The sequence below is a fragment of the Pieris rapae genome, chromosome 19 (assembly GCF_905147795.1).
Source record: "Pieris rapae chromosome 19, ilPieRapa1.1, whole genome shotgun sequence".
In the NCBI taxonomy this organism is placed as follows: domain Eukaryota; kingdom Metazoa; phylum Arthropoda; class Insecta; order Lepidoptera; family Pieridae; genus Pieris; species Pieris rapae.
The window spans coordinates 5,428,525-5,454,848 of record NC_059527.1 but is presented as its reverse complement, the minus strand read 5'-3'; the positions used below and the strand labels follow the sequence as shown (position 1 = coordinate 5,454,848).

Genomic DNA, 26,324 nt, shown 5'->3' with positions numbered 1-26,324 from the left:
TTAATAATAATACATACAGTTTCTACATTATTACCGTTTTTTCATTGTTGCCTGCAAGCTTCCATATCTAACAGGCTTCCATATCAATAAAAAAAGTCTAAGATAGCTAACCCCAAAGATGTTTCTTATGGACATAACAAATATGACAAACCTTCATATTTCGTAAAATAAATCTCATTACAGCGAAGATATTATATAGGTATCACTAATCAGACCAACGAACATCAAATTTATGTAAAATATTTTTTTTAGATTAATTAAACAATATTATTATTTACATACAAATATATAGTAATTTACAATTTTACTTGGCGGTGTACAAAGCTTATTCGGTTAATATTGGCACTGAAAATGATTACAATAGTTGATGTCAGCTAAGAAATAGTATAAATAAAAATACTAGGGGACTCCCATACGCGGCACTGCTCTTCGAAGACTGCGTTGAATCATAATCTATGGACAACAAGTAAAGGTAATTAACTTTTTGACGAATTGTATAATGAAAATGTTTTTAAAATTTTTAGACATAAGTATCCCCCACTAAAACCGTTTTGCTGATGACAGCAAGATAAAGCTGAGGTGGAGCCTTTATTGGTTAGAGTGATAGGTATTTTTTTGTTCAATGGGTTGCTTTTAAAAAATAGATCTTACTATTATGGCTGCTGGTTTACCACAGATTAAGACGATACAGTACAGTATACCGAACATAATAAAAGAATTGGTAAAATCGAGAGTTGGTATTATAGAGTAGTAAAAATCATACATATATTTTTGTATCAATACTTCAAATTTATTATATTATTATAATACTTAAGCAGCGATCCGTATATATAGTGTCTAGAATAATGAACGTTTTCTATAATAGTTTAGTGAGGGTTATGTATTGAATACAAATTGAATGGAAATTTTAGGTGTTTGAACTGTGACAAATTGACTTCAATATTTGAAGACTATCGTAAATTTCGTGTCATGTTCTCAGGTTTGTCTAGTGTAGATTTGTGTAAAATGAGAGGCTGGGCGATTTGGATATTCCTACCCACCTTAAATGCCCACGATCCAAAATAATCCGAATTCGAAAACGTCGATTTTATCAAAAGCTATGCAAAAACTTTGGTAACAATAAATCTCATAAGATTAGACATTTTATTACACATTATAAATTACCTCTTGAGATATACAATTCAGTCGAAATTTTCAAGTCATACAATTTGTAATACTGTATTTTTTGCAGCAGCCAGGTAGGTATTAATAAGCCATTCTTCCAAGAAACAATTTTTCGCGGACAAAGATACTTCGATCAGCTAGTAACAAAAATATGTACCTACTATTATCGAGCAGAAAGTAATACGTAGCACAACGCAATCTAAAATAAAAAAATGCTCTTTCAAACAAAGAAAAAGACAACGGGAGAGTGAAAGAAGCACCGTACAAGAACCACTTAGAGACAAAGGAACTTAAAAAAAGTTATAAAACTGCCCGTAACAATATTTGAAAAATAACAAAACACAGTTTCGTCAAAACAAATATATACATTATACATACTACCTACTTAAATTTGAAATCATTGTTAAATATGGTTAGTTGGTAAATAAAGGTTTTTTATTGATTCTATATTTAAAGATTACTGAGATAAATTGATTTACTACAATGTTAAATTTAAAAGCAAAAATGTAAATTCAAGGAACTTAACAAAGCTAAGAATAGATCGGTAAAACACAAATGTTTGTGTAATTCTTTATTTTACGTAATATTCATGACTGAAAACAGCTAAATTAATAAAATATTGCTTGCTATTTTGTGATTAGACTGCTACTACTACGTCATTTACGATTCAGACTTTTAATATTTAAATTTCATTACAAACAGTAGCAGCCAAATTTTGAAAAGCAACTTGTTAGATATACATTATTCTAATCTAATAATTATCATAGACATAAATACAAATAATACAATATTTTCAGTATTATTATATGATTTTTTTATATATTATATGATTATATTTTAATTTTTGCGGATGTATCGTATATTTAAATATACGATACATCCGCAAAAATAAATCAGTGGCGCTACAACCTTTTTAGGTCCTGGTCTCAGATTTCTGAATCTGTTTCATTATAATTTTTAAATCTGATTGGCAAGTAGGTGATCAGCCTCCAGTGCCTGACACACGTCATTGACTTTTTTGGATCTAAGACATGCCGGTTTCCTCACGATGATTTCCGTTGATACGATGATCACCGTTCGAGCAAATGTTAAATGCGCAGATAGAAAGAAAGACAATTGGTGCACAGCCCGGGATCTAACCTACGACCTCAGTCATGAGAGACGCACGCTGAAGGCACTATGCAAACACTGCTCTTAATTTAATACTTGCCAAATAAGTTAAACCGTTCTTGAGGGATAGAATTAATTATAGCATATTTCAATGCTTATTAAAATTCTAATATACTTATAAAACATAAAAGTCTGTATAACAGTAGAAAATCTCATGATATTTTTATTTTTAAAGAATTTAAGATTTTAAATCATTATTCAATTCACTTACCAATATCTTTCCATTCTTCAACTTCGTAGTCCCCGATGACTCTGTTCTCAGCTGAGCTATCACGCCAACGATTTTTGTGCTTACCTAATGAACACAAACAAATTATAAAATGCAAACTTTATGCTCAGAAATTTAAGATAATGTTTTCAAGGCAAGGCATTCACGCGTTAACTTAGTTTAATAATTCTTAGAAATTTGCGTTCGGATGTGTTTCTTAGGAAACAGCCAATGATTTTGTATTAAGGCGGTTTTATTTTTGTTACATTTACTATAATATAGATTAAAATTTATGTGAGGCAAAACTGAAATGGCTTATGTTAAACTCCATTGTTAAACGTGTTGTTATAATGGAGCCTGAATATGAGCATGCAACGTCTTCAGGGTAAAGCGGGCCGATACCATGCAAGACTTAAAAAACATATGTGCACTTATGTATACACGTTAGAAGTTATTCTTTGGCGTAAAAATTTTTTGTATTTATTACAATATCATCATAGTGACAGTGTGCGCACGGATCGTAAAAATTTACTGTCATAATTTTTCCCTAACGCGCCAAAAGCTGTATAACTCCAATAAGAAATGTCAATATAGAATTATATTCAATATGTTTAACTATGTAAACTTGTTAATTACCTAAAAAAGCATTATTTTTGAGCCTGCACCTATTATCGATGCCACGTATTGATTCTTATTTGTTTGTTTAACTTAAACGTTTTTTTATTAAACTTTGGTGCCAAATTAATAAATGCTTATAAAGCATAACGTAATCGATAACCATTACATACGCAGATGATATTTTTGTTTGGCCAAAGTATTTCAATTAAATAAAGTGTGTCAAACTACGGTACGGCTTATCACGCACACTAAAGAACATATCGCTTTGATAAAAGCAATAAATAGAAAATTCAACCTTTCGTTGCACGTATAAAAGGATCCGAAAACTTTGTGCCTATTGCTTGTCTAATCGCGCTTGCCCGAATTTCCAATTTATCCAATAACCAACTGAAAGGGTTAGATGGACATGAAAAATTAAAATGGTGTCGATCCCAATATTGATATTTATTACAGAAATCACGTTAGTATTATATCAATACAGTACGTTGTGTAAAAACGGATCACTGCAAAAATGTAGTCATATTATCTAACATATGGTTAAGTTGATGTCGTAATTCCTTGCATGAGCATTAAAGTACTCAACTTGTTACTTGACTGTGGTGCAAATTCATATAAACTTTATATTTATTTTAACTAAATTACATTTTGTCTCTTTACTTCAAACTCTATTCACGCTGTGTGTGAAAAGAAGAAGACAGTTTCTTGTTATTTTATATTTTTGTGGTTACTTTGTTTTCTGTCTCTATTATTTATTACAAAGTAAAACTAGTAAGATAAAATGCATATTCAGATTTGAAGCTTTTGATTTGTTTTTAAATAGTGTTTGTTTTCATGTTTGCAGTATTTTATATTACATAAACTGTAACATAAAATACTGCAAAGTGTCTTATATACATTCGTGTTTAATGTTTTTACATATTTATATATTATATATTCACGCCTTTTTGGGCACAGACAAACTCTCTAGCTTCATTAACTTTCAGGACATTCACCATTCATGCATTCTCGACGATTATGGGTTTATTAATACTTTTAACCCGACCTCACCATCCACTGTTGCATATTCTACTAGAAAGCCGGTTCTCTTTCCTTTCTGCATGGCCAGAACGCATTTTATTAGATCGTATAATATTTTTAAATAAACCTTTATTTATACCTTTTTTCTTCTGTGGAAAAGTTGCGACGTAACTGACTGTGGTGCTAATTGTTGACGGCGCTGCAATTTCTACGAACAACATGAAATAAGTTGGATGTAATTTAATGAGGCATTTAATACAGAAACAAAATGTTCACTAATTTATGAGACCATCATAAAAGCTGCGAGGGAAATAATTTACGAAGTTTAGTCATTGATTTTGATTAGCTTCAAGCGGAATTTAAACATACTTTAATGAGATATTAGAACATTTTTAATTACACGTTTATTCAAATAAGTAATTATGACAATTTTGTGTCTTTCTTCTCTCAATTTAAATTTGGAATTTAAACGTTTAAATGAGTATTAGTTGTGTTTTTTCAAAAAAGTATAAATTTTATTGTATTAAATTAGATTTGATATTTAATTAATTCTTTATAGACATATTTATATAGTATATGTATATATTACCATCTAGACGTATAAGTCCGTCCGTTTCGCCCAATGAGTTCTTAGCGACGCAGCGATACGACGAGAAATCTTTTGGTGATACTTTTTTTATTACCAGATTCATCTTCCGACTGTAGCCGTCATCGCTCAGTGATGTGATGTATTTATTACCTATAATGTTAATAACGATATATAATCTCGTTAGATTAGAAGGCGATTCTGTGGCTTCAATAGCGAATATTTTTCCAAATGAGCCAAGGACTGCAGAAATAAAGGCAATTATTAGTTAAGAACGTGTTTAAAATAAGATTGGCATTACATCTCATTTACATATTACCAATTACCATTAACGATTTCTACTCTATCCATCACAACTTAAAACCATTTGACAGAAGAAGACAAAAGAGTTCATTCGTTAAGTGTGTATTTAAGGTTAAGTTAATAATAAATAAAAAAAGATATAAATATATGTAACCTATGTCTTGATTATCCTGTGTAAAACAATTGAAGAATAATAATAAAACAAAAGAGTGACCTTCTGAAGAAAGGCCATACCTGATATTATCATATCTCCTCTATCCGTTGTCCAATAGTTTATAGATGAAGGGTACGCTTCAGTATGGCACTCCAATGTCACATCTTGTCCTAAATACGCGGCCTCCAACTGGTTCGGGATTGATAACATTGGCGGGACTGCATCCAAATTGTTAATAAATCATGTTAATAGCGACCACAGTGACACGAAATACATAGATATTACATTCGTATACTGTAATTATTTTTTATGGTCTACGTAAGTACCACATATAGTATTTGTTTGCTAATAGACTCCAATTTCTTATGGTTGGCATTACTAGATGACCCGGTGAACTTCGTGTTACCTACATATTTATGTAAAATATTGTCAAAACTTAACATATTTTTTCAAACACACTGATGATCGGAAATATACTCATACTACAGCTGTGATAACGTTATATTTCTGAACGCATCCTATAAATATTTTACTACAAAGTGACTTTTTTTATTCTAAAAAGATTTTTAATAGCTAGAAACAGTTTTTATAGGAAATTTCAATCGTGATTTTGAGTATTCCTTTTATATTATTTATTTTACTCATTTTTTAAACCTTGCCTGAACTTTTGTAAATATTTTAAGATTTAATTAGTTAACTAATTAATTCTCGAGTTTTTGTAGATTAAGAAATATGTCAGTCAAATTACACATAAAAAACTTTCTACTCACACAGTACTCTCGTACAGTAGCAAATAGTTTAGTTTAAAAAAAAGTATAAACTACTAACTAAAATTTACTAAAAAATGCACAAAATACTACGAAGAGCTATAACGGTTATAAAAAAATATAATTTTTCCTAAATTGTATCGAATTTGCAAAATAGCTTTCGAACTACGAGCGATAAACTTCACTTCAGAAGTCAAGATTGCATTATTACGTAGACTGCAGTTGTCAATTTCTCTATTATAAGTTCGCTATTCTGAGGATTATATAACGCTAATACAGTTCAGAGGGTTACGTCATTTTAATGGAAACTGACGGCAGATTCATCAGAAACTCTCCCAGTTAATCGAGTGTAAGTTACGTGAGAATTTTACGTATCCATTATGAGATTTAGAACGTGCTGGCACGTGAATTAGGAAAGAAACGTCCCATTGGCTTGCGGAATGAGATGAAAATGTTCCGACCCCGACGGTTTGAGATAGTATCGCTATTATCACCTCCTCGCTGTGCTCATGTCAGCATAATGCCCTAATTGGGTGCAATTACGACCGATCCGGTGGAAGGCACCGTCAGGTAAACGCAGCTCATAAATACTCGTTAACGACACTCACCCCTAGAAAAATGATTACGTATGACACATCTAGGAAATAAGATATTTAAATTTACTGTTCCATTTTCAAAACTGATAAGTATATAAGATGAGAGGTAGTTCAGCCTTCTATTCCGTTTTTAAATATTTTACTAAAGTTGCCAGTACCTCCTCTTTTAGTACAGTTTGAAGTTTTGGATATTTGACATCAGGGCGAAGTATAATTATTACATACACCAAGTACTGCAATGATATTGATGTCTCCCCGTACTAGACATTCAATTAGATTTGATTGGAACATGAATCTCTCGCAAATTGAGTATAAATTGGTAACATTAATATATTAAAGCAGATCGACGTCGAAATGATATTCATTTCTTTTCTTGTAAAGAACATTCTTATTGCGATGATAAATTTTAAAGAAGAAAGAACGTTATAATTACATCTTTGTTATACTTGGAAAGGAATTCTCGAGCTTAATTTTTACACAATATAAATGATACGATACAAGTACATTAACTAAGTATTCATCTTAAAGCTAACTAGGGGATATTAATTGCAAGAAAAAAATAAGATACCCTACTAAAACTACATTAATGTGACACAAGGTGTAAAAAGATAGGCCGCTAGTTTTTTTATAATAGGTACCTAAGTCGGTGATCTACTTTCTGTGTCTGACACCCGCCGTCAGATTTTTTTGGTCTAAGGCCGGTTCTAACTTCGTTTACAATACAATAAACAATAAATCAAATTTGGTAAACCAATGCAATTTTTGTCATAATTCAAAAAAAAAACTTTCAATGTACTATTGTATACTTACATTGCACCATTAACACCACCCGTTTGCTGATAGAAGGTGGCACGCCATTTGATGCTATACATAAGTAAGCACCCATGTGTAGACGCGAGACCTTCGATATGGTTAGGTTTTCTCCGTCCACAACGTTTACTGTCAATATGCACTCGGTTATGTAAGAAAATATAGTTTTTTACTACACACTTATTATCAATAAGGTATTTGCTAGTTATGTACTGAAACGAAGTTATATAAATACTAGCTGAACTGGCAAACGTCGTTTTGCCATGTATTTAATTTTTAATTAAAAATAGGGGTTGATCGTAGAGGGGTGAAAATTAGGGGTTGTATGTATTTTTTAATGGTGTCACATAAAAAAAGATCTAAATATTAAAAAATAATAATTTAGGGGTGAACTACCCTTAACATTTAGGGGGATGAAAAATAGATGTTATCCGATTCTCAGACATACCCAATATGCACACAAAATTTCATGAGAATCGGTCAAGCCGTTTCGGAGGAGTTTAACTACAAACACCGTGACACGAGAATGTTTTATATTAGATGTACATAAATATAACTTATTGAGATTGACTAAGTCTATCAGCGCATTTACTTTCCAACTCATTCTCTCTGAACTACTTTGGAAATGGAATAATATAAGACTTACAACCATACTTCAGAAATAGGCTATAATCCTCCCACTACGACTCCTTACATTTTCAATAATTTAATATAAAAAAATGTTTGTGTCTGTTGGATCACGGATGTCTATCGGTATGAATTGCACAAGTTTTGACGAGACTAGTAAATCGCTATCAGAGGCTATAATACATTTTTCTGTACTAACATATACTATAATACATTTTTCATTACACCCTGTACTTTGAACCTATTTCAAGGTCTACAGAAAAATGTATTATTGCACAGGAAAATAATGTTTTCTGGTTCTATTTTAATAGGTTACGCTCTAGGCATTACCAACGAAACTAGGTAGACTTTTCCTAACCTCATATTTGTAATTCACTTTCATTGAGGATTATACCTCAATGAAAGTGAATTACAAATATTGATATCTTGGTAGTCAAGAGTTGATGTGATATATTTTACAAAGTTGAATCCTGAATTATAGAACACAAAACTACTGAGCCATGTTTTAAGAATAATGAAAATTCCAGATCTCATTTCCTCCCGTTTCAAACACAACAAAACTTTTATATACGTTTTATCAAACATGCTGCTATGAAACAGAATTCGCTCGTTGAAACGTAAAAGAAAATCTAATACAATATTATAGCGAACAAATTCCGTTTTCAATTTCTGATTCAATCTTGTAAATACTTCGACTATGCGAAGATTGTACAACAATTTGTGAGCGAAACGTTCAAATTGTCATCATACCATTTCTTTTACTAAAACGAAAATGGCGCTTAATTAACGCATGAAGTCTTCACAATCAATGTAATGGGTTCGTTCAAGTATTTAGGGGCGCTTGTACTTGCATTCCTTTTGTTTTTTGGTTTTATATAATGATTACCGAAAAATACAAGCGGATGTTTGGAGTTTTGAATTGTGTTATTTAAAAATTCAGTTACCTGACTCGCTGTTGCAGTTGAATTCTTGGCCGTCTTCTCGTCTCCACATGACATAAGGTTCAGGGTAGCCGGTTGCTCGGCATACCATGGTGACATTCGTGCCCTCACGTACGACCATGTCAGTTGATGTCATGTTGTCAATTATCATTGGTGGTACTGTGAAGTTAATTGATTCTTAGTCGAATTTTCTCTGTGAGATGATGGTTGATATACACATATAATAATAATAAAATTATTCCTGATTTAAAAAAATATTGGTCTATCTATACTAATATTATAAAGAGGAAAGGTTTGATTTTTTGTTTGTTTGTTTGTATGAATTGAATAGGCTCCGAAACTACTTGGCAGATTTGAAAAATTCTTTCACTGTTGGAAAGCTACATCATTCCTGAGTGACATAGGCTATATTTCATTTTCAAAAAAATAGGCATCCTTACTAAAATTACGATAACATTAACATTTGTTTATTATTTGATACAATTCTAATAGATGGCGCTGAGTTAAAGGTAGTAGTTTGGCAAGACGACGTTTGCCAGGTCAGCTAGTTATTTAATAAATTACAATCATGCTATATGTCTATCAAATACAAATCGAATGGAGTACTTCATATTTTGTAGTAATTTGCTTATAACTAGAACATTATAGTATATGCACATGATCTACTCTATAGTATATTAGACTGTATTGTAAGACAGTATTAAAATGTTTATATTATCAAAGCGTTTTAGTGAACGAGCAATGGATAGGAACTAATTAAATAAATAATTCGAAAACGTGGGTTCTGATAAAAAATAATAAACGTATCGAATCGCTTCAGTTAAGAATAACAAACAAATGCCCGAGAAAACAATGTTCTATTTTGAAAATACTGTCTATATTGTAAAACTTTTAAAAACAAATATTAAGATGTAAAGGCCTTTTGAAAACGTTTGCACTTTGTTTTATATATAATTACACCAATATTTTGCATTGATATGCTCTGTAGAGAAGTACAATTTGCTTATATTTATAGTTCAAAGGTTCATGTAGTACTAAGCTATGTAATTATGTATGTATGTCTCTTAGGTATAATGGTAGCGTAAAGGGCACACATCACAGAGGTTCAGTCATCGATTACCAGGTACTAAAGATTGTTACAGGGTGGCAGGCTACTACGGATTGAAGAAATTATCAATGAAAGGAACGCAATAATGTATTTCATCTACAAGGATATTACGCGACTTCAAACAGTCTAATTATCTCTCTGATTCTATGCTCCTTTCTCAAAACTGTTCAGGAAATTTTCAACCTGCTTTCAATGAGTATAAACACGGTACAAGTTATTAATTTCATTCAATTTGAATTGAAGGACCGAGTGACCGGTCATGAATACATCAAGACTTTGTACATTCAAACTTAGAATATAAGTTAAGAAGAAACTAAAATATTTTGGAATTTCGGTCCAGTTTTCTATATACTCACTGTTTGAATTGATTACCATATCAATTTATTAATTTAAAACATAAAACATTTTTATTTTTAATATAGTGATCATATCATATATTTTTTGGTTAGTTAATTCCTTATAACATAAAACAGTAGGCCCTTAAATAGGGACTGAATAAATTGATTGGTATAACACTGATCTCTCAACTTTGTACGGTAGAAAACCTTAGTTGAGAGACTTAGTTTTTTTTAATACCATCATATCTTACTCTTATTACTTACCAACAACCTGGAGGTATCCCTTCCTTGATCGCATGGGGTCAGTGTTCACTTGGCACATATACCATCCTCGATCCATTTCCTGAACGTTCTTTATATGAAGATACCATGATCTGTGGTCATTGTAGGAGAGGCTGATGCGGGGGTTCTGAGTGATGATGTTGTGGTGAATACTTAGAATTGTTTGCGTGTCCACTCGGACCCAGGCAACCTAAAAGTAGTTAAAAATATCTGACATATATAGAGTATTTTTATCATACGAAAATAGCAAACAGTTACTTCGTGTAGACGTTGCAAACTGTCATTAGCTGATGATGACGGTAGATGCTTTCGTTCGCTAGTATGAGGCGGCTTTCGAGTTTAAAGATCGCTTTGGAAATTGAAAACTGGCAAATAATGACTTGAATATGAATTCACTAAGAAATCATCAACCATCTACCATATTTGTATGGGTTTTTTTATTTATTTATGTTTAATTCTTGTATTTTCATTTCTTTGGTTTATGCAATGCTATTCGCTATAAATGAATCCTGAAGATTAGCTTTTTAGTTTTTAGTTAATTATATTCTATTTTTTGATTTTCTTTAGATTAAGGTTCTATATATATAAATATTTTTTATAACATTTGGTTATGCACTTCATGCACTCATCATTTTTATTTTTTAGTTCTTTTCTTACTAGGGTTGCCTGGAAGAGATCGCTTATTAGCGATAAGGCCGCCCGCTGCATCTCGTATAATTTTTATGTATTGTGTTCCTTTTATTAGTATTGTAAGTACTGCAACGAAGTGTGAATAAATAAATAAATATAACCTTCGTTAATCGTCAGACTTTCAATGTATTTAAATGAACGATGTGATGAGTGGAAGTAAAAATATGCAAAGAATATTTGAAAATGGATCATTCAAGCTTGATTAACATTAACATAAGATACTTATTAACCTTTATACAGAGACAAATTGCTAGACTTATGAGTCGTGTAATAAGAAGAGTGTTTAATTTCATGTTGTCTTCACCATTATACGTATCATTATATGTAATGTCGTAATTATTAACGTAAATAACGCAAATTAAAAAGTAAAATATTTTAGCAGTTAAACAGAAATACACAAACTTAAGGAACATATCTTACTGGGGTAAAATTATTTTTAGAAGAATTATCTAAAAGAAAAATATTAAATCTATTTAGTTAGGCCGACTCCATACGATTGGCTACCTCCCTAACATCTTTTAAAACTCTTCTGCATAAACATTTATCATATACTGATCAATCGTCACTTGTGTATTTCCTTTTTTTATTGCATCGCCATTTATGAATCACTTTGAACGCTTAAGCTGGGAGAACATACCTATGGTGATGCGAGGTAAGAAGTGCCTCAAAAAAGCTTAGTTGTAGAATGATGGATGTTGATACAAGTGGAAACTCAGGTGCAGGTATTAATCCGAACACAACCCCCGAACGCTCTCTATGTGCAGAGAGACTTTTTTATCCGTTAGGCGAAAAATAATCATGAACCAAAGATCTCTAGATCTGTTTATTGCACTGCTATTGTTATAGTAACAATGAGTAAAATTAAAATAAATATTAAACATATTGTATTTACTTGATCCTACGGTGAAAACTTACTTAGTAATAAAACTTATACTTAGTATATAATTATTATATTTGACGAATTTGAGTTTGTAATTTTGATATTATAATGCAAGTTTAGAATCCCGGGTCAATTTCAAATATATCAATCAAACTCGATTGCTTTATACATACTTTAAAAATAACTCTTATACATATAACACATCACAATCATGACTTTCGAGCGATTATTATATGCACTGAAGCAGCCATAAAAGTTTAGCAAGGACAATCATAAAAAGTATTGAAATACCCAAGTTATTTTAAGTTTGCATTCATAAAGGACCACTTTCTTTTAATTGTTGCAAAACTCTCAGTATTCTTGCTATTTTCGAAAACATTTCACTGGAAAACAAACAACCTTTAGCTTGATTTCTAATTAGTTGTGAACAAACAATTATTGTTAAGTTATTATGTGAATTAATTAAAAATATTTTAACCCGACCAATAACGGTCTAATGAACTATAATGTCTAATAATTGTTATAAAATTTTTAACATGAACCAGCCTTATAATTTCCTAAGAGAACCTACCATGAAAGGTCCAAGAAAAGTTTACAGTATGTCTGGAAATCTCTAGATCTTCCTGGGATAGATTGTATTAATAGTCAGTGAGGCAATGAATCATCATCCTTATCTCATCGGGATGTACAAAAATCGGTGGAAACAGATAGTCCACTGCAGATGTTTTCTTGTTGGCCACGACGCTCAGACATGAGCTACCGACTGAAGTGAGAGACTCTTTATAAAAGCACTGAAGATCTTTGCTTTCAAATTACTTACAATCTAATTCAATAAATTAGAAAAGCACATAATTAACCATAAAATAAAAAATAATGGAGACATATACACAAGACTACTAACTATATTTTTACACTATGTACAAATCTCTTTCGTCGGTGATGAGAAATTCAAGATATAAATATCCAGGATGGTATACAACGACTTAATTGACCTGACCATAAAAGAAAGTTCGACAGCACAATCGATAGAAACAAACCAAAAAAATATGTAATACCAAGGGTTTTCTAAATTTAGATGTAAAAAATAAAATAGAAAGTCCATATAAAATCCATACAGATATTAATACAAAACCATTTCTCGATTGATCCAAAGTCTTTCTGACAATATGTTAAGGATCACACACGACCTTTAAATATGGAATCAATTTAACGGAGAAGAAGAGTGTTAAGGAATTTTCCGGTTCTTCACCACAACTGGATGTGAATACGGATGTTGCATATGGGACGAGCAGCGCCCGTGTTTACTGAGATGATTTTACCTTGCGTGAAGTGAGTGAAACTCTGGTACGCCTCAAACGTAAGCATTCAGCCGGTCCTCTTCACCATATTTTAGCACTTGTCTAAAGTTATTTTTTTTCCCAGCACAATAAGAGCACAATCCAGTAGTATTGCACCTGTTCCAAAGGATATACGGATGGATAGGGATATAAAGGATAGATATCCTTTATATATATATTAAGATGACACAAGCGTTATTCTTCTTATCGGGATTATAAACATTTGGCGTCGTCATAGACTATTACATAATGCATGAAAAATCAAATGATTATTTCTAGTCCAATGGAAATTGACGAATCTATTAATTCCCATAGTAATTATACACATTAAATCACATGCGCATTTTCATACAAAAATCACGTAGTAAGCATTTAATATTCCGCACTATAATTCACAATTCCAGGCACACAATGAGCTAATTCAATAATCTCTTTGTTCCAGACCACAATGCTTCAGAACACGAGCGTGGACTTGTTTATTCGTCAAAGAATATTAAATCATCTTTGAGACTACTCTTCTATATTTGCCAAAAGACGGATCCGATTTGGGATTTGATTGTAATCTGTGACGCTGGTTTCTCTAAAATGGCGGCCAATCCATTGGTGGGCAATTTTGCGTAGAAACGGCAGAATTATTTGAAAGAATGCTCCTTATTGGTAAAAAACATAATATCATGCATGATGTAAATGTTTATTTGTCTGATGTGTCGCAGTAAAATAAAAACTTAAATTTAAAATAAAAGTTAAATGATTGAATATCTTTCATTAACTTTCTAGATATTCAATTACTATCACTGATTTAACTTACTTCACTGCGACTGATGCACAATCAATGCAGCTTAGGGTTGGTATTTTGCATTATTTTAACTATGTAATAAAAATTTTAAAGTATCTGTAAGTGCGTATGTAATGACAGCAGTATTAAACGGGGCCGACCCATATGGGGTTTTGGCTTATTTTCTAGTCTCTGCATTCAAATGTTATTTGTAGTAAGAGTCAAACTTAACGCTAAGTCACGACTGAAAAAGATGTCTAGACGAGGTCTTAAATGTGACCTCAAAGTCATTTAATATTTAACACAAACAATTAACGCCTATTTATTAAATATGACAAGCAATTGGGCAGCCCTATGAAAACTCTCGGTGCATTGTGATAGGGCATTTGCTAGCTAGCGCGTTAGCACAAGTGAATGATTTAAATCCTTTAAATGTTTTACATTGGTCTATTTTATATAATAATTATACTACGGGAATTGCACATTATAATCGAATGAAAAGTACGGTTCGAGATCGTAATCCTTAGCAAAAAAGAATTGGCACTTAGCCACGGATTTATTGCCAAGCTACTATAAGAAGTGGAACTTATGAGCATTTTAAAATTAGCATACAAGAGGAAAATAAAATACGGGCTGTTATATTATTTGTAAGGAACATACAGATGTAGACATTACTATCCTCCATTTGTCCATTTTAAATCGTTGGACGTGGTTTTCATTAATACTAAATTATTTTGGTTCATATCAGTCACATAATAATTTTCTACCCACTTACTGATTGACGCACTTGTATTGTAGTCTTACACAATAATCTCAGCAATGTTACAGCCTAATATCAAAATATTAAACTTTCTGTCATATTGAGTAATGTGGGCGTAGATTAAAGATAATAGTCGGAGGCGTAGATGAAAGATATGACTGATATTTATGGTAATAAATATAATTATATATATAAAATTATGTGCACTTTGGAGTAATAAGTGAAACTGTAATGGTCAATGTGACAGACCAAAATAGTTTGATGTGAATAAGATCGGTCAGAAGAAAACTAACAACATATATTCTTATACGCGGTAGAAGTGTTAGCGTAGTGGTATAATCAGTTTATTTCATTTGAGCTTATTAATTTATTTAGTAACACTTCGTTATAACACAACAATATAAAATTGAACATAGTTAAATGAAAACAAGAGCAACTGGCGGCCTTTATCGCTTTCAAGCGATCTCTTCCAGGCACTCACTACTATAAACATCGTAAAGTCAAAGTCAAAAATAATTTATTCATAAAGGTAATATAATGTACACTTATGAACGTCAAAAAAAAGAGAAATATACAATAAATGAATCTAATTTTATATTTACGAACTAAATAAGGATAACGATACACAAAAATCAAGGTCTTTTAATAGACAGATCTATATATAGGTAAGCCGCTGGGTAATTATTATTATTCGGCATATAATCACCTGAGTCTGGTTAGATAAAGTGTTGATTGCGAAGTTATTATAACAATATGCCATGCTGATTGAATACACCGTTTTAAAATTACAAGAGAGCTTAGTCGGTTTTCTAATACCGCAGATTAGTTCCTTTTCCATTATAATCTGGCCATTATACGCCACTCCAGTTTTCCTAACTAGCCGTCCTGCATGATTAATATGGCGAATGGTTTCAGGGCAAAGTGATATTAAGTTGGCTTGTTAAAACTTTAGTGCGTCGCACGAGTGCAGTTGTATAGAATTCCGTTAACCATGTATCCGCAAATATAGTTGTTACTATATCATTATTTGTTACATTTACAACTAACTAGAGCTAAGGAACCTAGATTCTTGACACTAAGATTCAGCGTTGAAACGGCATGAATATATTTTTATAATTACGCAAACAGCACTTGAAAGTAAAGTAAAAAAAAGGAAAGTAGAGAGGATCAAACAGGAGTTCATGCCTTCTAAACTCCTATGACCTGTTTAATAACAGGTGTAATAATACTACACACACTACTAAAGTTTAGTAATACTATACTATTAATATTATGTCGTTCGTGTAATGCTGCATATTGTTTTGTTATCAAAGTAATTATTTTACTTGAAGTAAAGTAGTAGTATAGTAATTTTTTACCCTTTAGATGTACATAAGAAAATAAAAATGGCAAACCAAATGTCTCTTTACTTGGAATCGATTTCCTTAATTTCTTCATTGAATTGATAATTATCAGACGAAGGTTGTCAGTGAGTCGAATGTATGGAAATTGAATTTCTGGTAAATATTAATAACATCGAATTGACTACGCTATATTTGTGGCAAATTCCTTTCCTAAGAATTAATATTCTAAGGACATCATTGATGATATTAAATAAATTATTTAAATAGTTTAGATATGAAGCTTTCTTATTTACTTTTTTCTTGCATACAGGGTTTATTTTGTGTGCAAAAAGAGAATTTACAGAAGGAAAAATAACAATATAAGCAAAAAGAAATTTATAATAATATCAAACGATATTTTACATAATAGAACTAACTGGAGGTTTTTACTTGACCGGGCCCGATGGGCTGTAGCACCTTGGTCATGATGAAAAAATATTTCGTACAAAGATTTGATGAGAGTGATCAACAAAAATTTATTTAAGCCATATAACTTGTTTTAAGTTTAAATTTAACGTAACTAAAGGACATTAAAATGATAGACAATATGTATTGATTGAAAGTTCCAGTACATTACCTTTTTGCAATGGCAACGTCGTGCGCTGCTACATTCAGTTGGCCGTGCACGAGTTTACAACCTTTTGGCGAAAAACGTGAAGGAAAAACGCCACTGTAATGAGCTCACGTGGCATGACGTCACAAGTAGCGTCAAACGTTGTTTTTGAGGAAAACTCTGCAGCCCAAAGCTCGTGTGTATCTGCCCCTCCCCGTATCCCCGTATCCCGACGTTCCTTTGGAGTTCCTTCACAGTCTTTATTATCTAACTTATAGCTAACAAGCGGCTATACCTTATATCCCCTTAGGTCCTCAACGACGCAGGCGAGCAACGCGTCTCTCCCCACTGTGACAGTGACATTTGGAACCGGCTCCACAAAACGCGGAAACAGCGACTCTGAAACAAACACCTAATAATATATTCCATTGTAACGTTTGCATTCGAACGAAAACAAAAGTAATCTTCCTTTTTTATCGTGCGTAGGAAATTCATATTTGCAAGTGATTTGGCATAAAATTGTTTATATATATATGCCTATCATTTCATAATTCATATCTTAGTAGCTGACTAGGAAATAATTATTCAACTTAAAATAATATCATATTTAAGCGGAAGTATATACATGATCCGTTACATTGGCGAATGATGTAACGGATTAAGTATAACTTCTACTAACTATTATCGACAATACCACTAAAGGCGGTCAACTGGAAGTGCTTGTATTAATTATGTATTCAGCATGTCAGGTCAGTGTAAAACACAATAGGTCAAAACTTTTTTTGTATAGTCATAACTCCACTTAACAATATAGGTAAATTAGATGTGCAATCTAGACTGTAGCTGTACTTTCCGTAGTTAAGGTCACTAACTAACGGAGATTTTTCGAATAACATTAACACTATGTTGAATGAATAAGTTAATGTTATATACATGTCGATATGAGCGATGCTTCAAAGGCTACAATCTATTTAGGCTAAACAACCTGAGACATGGAAAAATATCCGAATGATTGATGAGGCAAGGCGAATAGAACAAATCCATCCCATCAATCTTGGTACAGAGTAGAGGTTCTTGTAAGCGACGTTCGTCTAATGAAAGAAGAGCTTAAGTGCACGTACAAACAATTGGAAAATGTTGTTTCTAATACAACCTCACCCGCAAGACAGATGTTCTTTGCTTCTTTGAGCTCGAATATTACGTTTTCTTCATAAAATATTTCGTCCAGCGTTCATGATTTAGTTACCCCGATTAGGAATGGCCATATTATATAAAACGCATAAAGACCATTAGTTTGTTCCTAATAACTAATAAGCTATGTATGTTGAAGTATTTTTTTTGTTCTATGGGACAGGTGGTAAACGAGAAACGAGAAACGGGTCACTTTGGGTGCCAGCGGGTATGTCTCTGACCTTTGAGGGTATTGTTCGCTCTTTTCTTGAAGACGGTATCGTCCTGCCCGTCCCGCCCGTTCCGTTATGCCGCAGATCATAATATTAATACATAATTGTTTATTATTAATTATTTCTTCTGGACCTAATAATGGAAAATGTTAGTGAAATTTTTGGTTAAGTTTTAATTAAGATATATATTATACAGTTATATAATCACTTCATTAATAAGTTCAAACCTCATAAAGTACAGACAACTTTAAGAATTAACCATCACCGGAAGCAGAATGTTTAACGAGAATGCAATTACCCCGTCTGTGCTGTCAGAAAATAAACAAGCATTTTAATAAGCTTATAGTGAGCTCCATTAAGTTATTAATTTTATATTTCTAGAAGAATTAAAGAAAGATATTGATCGAGCTGATAAGAAAATTATATAATACATTTTTTTACATGTAATTTAGGTAATAGTTATTTCTTCAAGCTGAGACATATGTTATTTATTATATGTAATATATACAACTTTTTTCATATTACGCAATATTTACATTTAAACTTTATCTCAAGATTTTAATAAATACCGACGTTATACAAGACCGTTATATATTGTTACTTATATATAAGATAAGTATAACAACTTTTCTTTTACAGAATATAATATATACACGGAAAGTAAGATTGTGGGTGTTAAAATGCCGAGAAAAGTAATGACCACTTTCAGAAGGGAAGTAATACTAAACAACAGTATTACAGAATACTAGTAGAATAGTATATAGGGCTAAATACAAGGATCTTAAAAAATATATAAATTACCTTCTTTGAGTACTAGGCGCAATTTGATAGATTGTGTCACTGTAAGAAAATATGCGTATATGAATCACAGGATGTGTTCTGCTTTAGATTCTGTCAAAAACATCGACCCTTTTTCACACTCCTCTACTATTATTTTAAAATAATTTATAACTGTTATTAAAATTGTTAATGTCTTAACTCTTATAGGTATATTTGTCGCTTTCCGGATTTACAAATTTTGTGTTGTCATGTTTTGTTTTGCTTTGCTTTGCTTTGCTCTGTATCATATTTTTATTAGTGAAACCTGTTGTGGATACATCCAATGTTTTTATTTTGAACTTTTTTTTGTTGTAAAGATGTATCTGTTTTGTTTCCAAATAAAAAAATACGTAGCGAAACTCTCTTATCTTGGTCAGACTAAACGATGCCCAAGTTCCAGCAAACAATAAAGAGGAAGAGAGGAAGACAACTTAGAACGTTGATGACCAAATTTAAGAACCAGCGGGTGGTATAAGGCAATCATGGCGGGATTTGGAGGTGTTTGGCAAAAAAGTTGCACACAGATACCTGTGATATGTAGAAGAATGTTGAAATACGTGTTTGAATTTAAAGTAGAAAAGTATCTGAATTAAAATTTATTATATAAAGCAGATATCCCGATCATGACGATCAAAATAATGACCGTGACGAAATAATAATTCAGGGAAATTTAAAACATAAATGGAACAACATATTGGTCATAAGTTAGGTGATGTGGGTGTAAGCAATAAACATTTGTTACGTAAAAAGTTTATTTTTCTCCGGGCGTTACTAATGTTTTCTATTTATTAAGACAAATGCTTAAGACCTTTCAGTATTGAGAATTTATTTTGAACTTACTTTTTTACTCCTCAGGTTCTGACTTATTAAATAATACTAAAATTGCTCATTTTTACTCATTACATTAAAAAAATAAGATAGCATCAATCGAATTCTAAGAACGTACGTATGGGACAAAAAAGTCTTAGAATGTAGGCCACAGACCAGTCGGCAAAGCGTTGAAAGGCCTCCCGCTAGGTGAACAGATGAACTGGTGTAGGTGAATGAAATGACCCGTCGTACCTACTGGAAATTAATGGCTTATGCTGGACATATGTCCAGCTGTGGACATCTACAGGCTGAAACAGACGCTTGAACGAACGATTAAATTTGTTTAAATTCAAGCCCCAAAAATACACGAAGATTATTGAACATTCAATCTTATTAAACATACACTGTTATTAGTTATAAAGCATTTTCATCATTATTAATGTGTCAAAATAATCAACATTATTAAGTGGATAGATAAACATTTCTGAGGTTCATAGATGCTTCAGAATTCTCGGGAAAATGCAATTACTTAAACTTTAAGTGTCATCAGGTCAATAACTGTTTACTGCATGGGTCAGTCACAAGTGACCCTCGTATTTACCTAATTGGAGTGCAGTGACAAAAGTGCACGTCCGAGCAAATTAGATTCTGCCCGACTCCTGCCCCGAATACACGAATTACCTCTTTTATTGCAAATTAACTGGCCAGGCATAAATATTTCGTTATAAAGGTGGCATGTTTTGTGTTCCATTTTTAAATAAATTTTTATTTTGTCATCTGTATTCTACGTCAAACTGGCAACTTAATTTTGAGAACATTTTTTTAATGGGATAGTAACAATCAAAACTATTTATATTTATTTCATAAAATAGTCATATTGGTTTGTAATAAAAGTAATATTGATTTGCTATTAGCTATTCATAAACGTAGTATTATGCAAATAGGATGCTCATTTATTTTTGACACGTAAACACAAAAAAACATATTCGTTTGAGTAATAGAGATCTTACAGTACTTAGAGTATTGTACAATCTTAGAGAGTCTATTTGTACTATTTATAAATTACCTTAAGATTGTGTTATAAAGGGCTAATAACATATCTTTCAACCACTTCACACGTAATAATTCAAATCGTGAAATTTGATGCAAAATCGAACTGATGGGAATTGCGATCGAGTCTCATATGGCTGTGGTACATTTGCAAATATCGATTTTATGCAAACTGCAACAAGATTCACTTGAACGCTCTCGATACCTACCAGTTATGGGGATCTATTTATCGAGCAATTACGCAATCTACGTGTAATTGTAACGTTCGGGATGGGTCATTATGGAATACTTTGCAAAATACATGGTTTATTTTTTTTAAATGGAAAAGTAAAGCTCTGCTGTGATTAGAAAATATTTCTTTACGCTTTTTAAAAAAGGAATTTCCTCGACTGACATTTCTCGAACTATCTATCGTTATGCAATTTTTTCGCATGCAACTCAATTTTTATGCTCTTCTGATTTTTATGATGGCAAAGCTATGAACTGGTCATGGTAAAGCGTTTGCAACGCCTTCAATATAATACGATATGCACATGAAAGGAGAAGAATAATCGTCTGGCGACTGGCGATCAAGATGCGCAGTGTATATTTGGTAAAATGGTGAAAAGGATAATCACGAATTGTGGCACGTCTAAGACTCAAATATAGTCTGATCTTAAAAGGCCGATTAAAGATTGACTGTAAAGAAATTGCTGAAACCATATGCAAAAATATGTCTGGCCCATACCCTTTTGAACTTCAATCTGAAGGAAAAGACTTGAGAGTATCAAAGGGACCAGGGTGGAGTTACCTGCCCGTTAACCACTAGTTCTGTATTAAAATCCACCTAAACTGCTAAAATTATACAGATGTTATATTTCCTACGAAAACACCACTTTATAATACATAAACTTATATGTATATTTCTTAGTAGAAATGCAAATGAAAATGCAGCTTATTAAAAAGTCCAATTTTGCATAGTTAAATACACTTTTAACGAAGAGAATGGTTTCTTTTATATCTATAAGTAGTTATTAAAGTTTGAATACAAGTTAAAAAGCTCTTTGGTTCCAATTTTTTCAACAACAATGCGCTGCAGCTCGATTATAATGAGGCTATTGGGAATATTTTTTTTTAATTTAATATATTTTTAACCAAATTCATAACATGTTATTAATTTGACTTGGCCTGCCTTGGTTTCTGAGCACTGAAACGACAAGCATTCTAAATTTAAAATAGATATGCAATTTCCATAATGAAATGCAGAGCACTAAAATTTTATATGAAATAGAATTAGAGCTTCCAATATCAAGACGAAACGGTTATAAGAATATCTGCATGACAGGTTGGCGTTATATTGCTGTTATAAATCAGAGATTGCGACATTCGCGGTGCGAGCCGTGACTCGTGCCGCGCGCCACCTTGCGGCGAGGTGACACCAATCAGATACATAAATAACAGAGCACCCTACTTCACACGCTAACTTTGATTTTTCATAAATCATATATTTTGGTACTACCCCGGCGCCTACTTTAAGCCTCAAGTAAAAAGTATAATAGATGCACATATATTTATGTATAATCTATTATTATTTTGTTATTATAGAACCCGGATTATATCATTTGAATCCAAAGGTTACGGTTATTTACGCCTAAGTGGTGTCTAAAGAAACAAAGCTTTTTTATTCAGAATGTAAAAAAATACAATGAACTCTCAATGTATATAAAGTAACAGAGATTCTTTTCATTAAAAGGGCAATCGACGTAAAAGAGAATCTCGATAAAGCAATTAGCTGTTGAATGCAAATTACACCCATTTACTAATTGACCCCGCAGGCGATTCGTTTTAAGAACGGAGGATATAAAGAAGAATAAACAACGGGAAAAATAACACAGTTGACCCCAAGTTGTCCAAGGCTAGGAGCGGTGGGAGTCCACAACTGCATATACGCGATAAATTGTGATGGATTCAAAGATTTGTATTGTTTTATTCCTATAATGGAAACTGTATGTAACTTACAGGAAATCAAGTTACACTCAGAAAAGTGATTATTGCATTACTATAATTGTTCGAAAAATATACAACCTTTCTCTGCATTTGTCGGTCTGTTTAAATTTACGCATGAAAGTAATTTTATAGAATTGTTAATTTCATTGTAAATAAAATAAAATCCATACGTTATTTAATCCATTGATATATTGTGTTGTAATTAGTATAATAACTATAAAGAAGATACACAAAATCATAAGCAAAATATTAGATAAACAAACTAAAACAAAGCGACTTATCGACATAAGAAACTAATGGCAATGGAATGGCCATGTAATACGATACATATGATATGACATAACATAATGAAATATACCATCCGGGTAAAAGATGGTGGGCTAATGCCTTGATAGAAATAGCAGGAAGAATGTAGATAGAGCCTTCAACAAGAAGCTACACACAGGTGACTAACACGTTAATACTAACTAGCTATATCTAAATACCGGTAATATTTCAAATATAACTTGGCGATATGGAAACATAAAAGGCGTTATTATATTGCTGTAATTTCAATAAAGCCTCTGATATGCCTCACAAAGTTATTGATTTGATTACGTATTTATTAGGCTTTGAGCATTCACAAGCTAATATATCATGCTGGAGAGACTTAATAAGCGATATTGCGTATCATTCAGTTCGTGACTCTGTGCATTCTGGTTTAACCGTTCAAATAGCGCGGAAACCGCACATCGAAAAACCGGCAAACGTCGCATGAATCGCTACCGGTGAAACATCGAGAAATATGACCAAACATTGCACATACGATATTTTTCCGAGTCAAGTCGTACCGGGCACTGTTTATTCATGCCTTCTATCATTACCATTGAAATACTAGCTAAATTTAAATGTCTTTTTGAATCTTTTTACCTGTCAGTATCGGTTTATGAAGTAATAGATAGCAGACTGAATCATTATAAACTATTGAGTCTTTGGAATAAATTTTAGTCTTAGTTAGTTTTTAAAAGCTTACAAAGTAGCTTTTATATTTAAGAGTAATGATAAAATGATATCAAAACGTAAAAAGAACAATATTTAGATTGTTGAAAAATCCCCATACCAGACAAAATGTCGTCGAAAAATACCTTTTAGAATATTTCAAATAAATCTATAGTAGGAATTTGAAATCAACAGTAATCTGTACGGGAAAACGTAGAAAGATGGATGAGAGGGAAAATACGCGTAAAAATTCAAAAGAAAAGCGAAGTGAACCACTCGCGGAAAATTGGTTTCATTAAAGTATGTAAGCGTGAGCACATGGCTGTAACATTACTGATCAATCAAAATCAATATTTATTGTATGTATCTATGATTTACATTTTATTGTTTTTACGTTTTTGTTATATCTATAACTCTAACTGATAACTCAGCAGTAGAAAGCTTACACTTCCCTGATCCTGTCTCATTGTCATGCTTTGTTTGCGCAGCCCGGACATACCATGGCATCAATTTAAGGTTCGACTTGATTAAACTATCGCAGAATATGCTTAGATATTAAGAATATCCATAGAACATAAAGTTGATATTACTTAGTTAAATTTAGGTAATAATTTAATTGAGTTTTTCCACTCCAAGTTTCCTGTTATGTATTCCATCTTTGAGTATATCAGTTTAAATGTTTTTTCACATTAAGTTACGTATTTTGTTTTTGAGTGTTAATGTGTGCCGAGCGTTGGCAAGCTATTGTTTATAAATAAATTTACTGTTATTATTATCTATTGTATAGCACTTTACGAGGCAGAACGAAGTTCCCTGCCTTTTAGACAGCTTATGTGGGGCACATGACAAACTTGTCGGTGCTATTTCGAGAATTAATGTGCAGTGGAGTATCCGCAGCCTGCCTGCCACTACACTATAACCAGCCAGCCCGTTATTACGCCCTCCACCCCCGAGCAAACTTTTGCGACTACACTTTCAATCAGCCAATGCAAGCCAGAGGCGATGGTTCCTGTTCCTGATCTGGCAGTAGTCAGTACTCTACTTCGCCAGTTGGACAAAGTAGAAGATGTGGAAAGGCGTTATGCTATAGAAGATTTTTATACCAAAAGTTTCACATTTACTCTATTTACCACACTAAATTTAAACTATGTGCTGACTGTAGGCTCCAACGGCTGTGCTTATTCGGTTTATTTTTTCTTCTTCATATACTTTATGATATAGAGAGTACATTGGTATTACTTCTATGTAAAAAATATTCCTTTTTTTAATCAGCAATGAATAAAGTTAAATCCGTAAGCAATTCTGTAACCGACGAGATATCATGTCATAATTATGTTTATTCTACATTTAAAATACAAAATTTAATTTTGGAATGTGCCGTGTTTATAAAGTTAAATCCCTTAGGTAAGTTTAAACTTAGAACAGAGGTATTAGGTTTAGTTTTAAGACGCACGCGATCATGTACCCTTGTGGCCTCGAGCGCCTGACCTACTTTAATGCGATTTTTCCTTAGCAAGAATGTCTCAACTGACAAAGCCTCACACGTTGTTCAATTCTGTAAGTTACCGATTTTATTTGAATAAAAATAAGGAATGACAGTTCCTCCGTCTGCTCCACTCAACTGAACAACACATTTATTTTCGTTGTAAATATAAAAATCTAATTAAGTAAAAAGTAATTGTCATCTATGACATCTAAAACCTTTTTGGAAAAATACGTAACCAGTCTCATAGTATAACTAATCATTTATTAGTAGATATTATAACACAATAGCTTAAAACAGTCAAACTCTTTAGTTTAACCACGTCCATTTCGGTTAACAGTATGCTTAACTTCCTTTAACGAATTTTAATTGTATTTTAAAACGGCCATACTGCATTAAAGACATCCCATTTCAGTACAAAACACCGTTTATGTATTCATGTTGCGTAATTCACACTATAGCCTAAGTTTGAAATAATATTATGACCTTTCCCGAGTGCCACTATAATATGAAGCTACTTGTTCCATACCTAATTAGATAGTCTATATTTGTCGAGCAAATGTTATTTCCTACAACGGAGCGTTGATGGTTATATTTTTAACTGTAGCTATACTAACATAGCTGCTCTAATCGAATGAACTATCATGCATTTTTATTTTGAAAGTTTATAGTATTTTTTCCTGTTAAACATTTTTAAAGGTACACCTTTTAAATATCCTATACTTTCAT

General features: G+C 32.2%; 1 protein-coding gene across 1 annotated transcript; it reads right to left on the bottom strand.

Annotated features, from left to right (window-relative positions):
* Window positions 1-309: 309 nt before the first annotated feature.
* On the bottom strand, window positions 310-18,331 carry LOC110995293 (lachesin-like). Its single transcript, XM_045632475.1, has 10 exons — window positions 18,313-18,331; window positions 17,362-17,465; window positions 10,672-10,879; window positions 8,965-9,120; window positions 7,394-7,522; window positions 5,301-5,438; window positions 4,767-4,916; window positions 4,317-4,385; window positions 2,546-2,629; window positions 310-453 (listed from the first exon to the last, which is right to left on the bottom strand). The coding sequence occupies exons 1-10, from the start codon at window positions 18,329-18,331 to the stop codon at window positions 371-373; spliced, it is 1,140 nt and encodes a 379-aa protein (XP_045488431.1). The 3' UTR covers window positions 310-370.
* Between the last annotated feature and the right edge of the window lie 7,993 nt (window positions 18,332-26,324).

Bases quoted from the DNA above. Each gene is read 5' to 3' on its own strand.
- LOC110995293 (XM_045632475.1), bottom strand. The intron at 9,121-10,671 runs GTAAGTAATAAG...TTAACTTCACAG, and splicing joins GGGATACCTCCAGGTTGTTG to TACCACCAATGATAATTGAC. The intron at 2,630-4,316 runs GTATAAATAAAG...TGTGTTCATTAG, and splicing joins TTTTCCACAGAAGAAAAAAG to GTAAGCACAAAAATCGTTGG.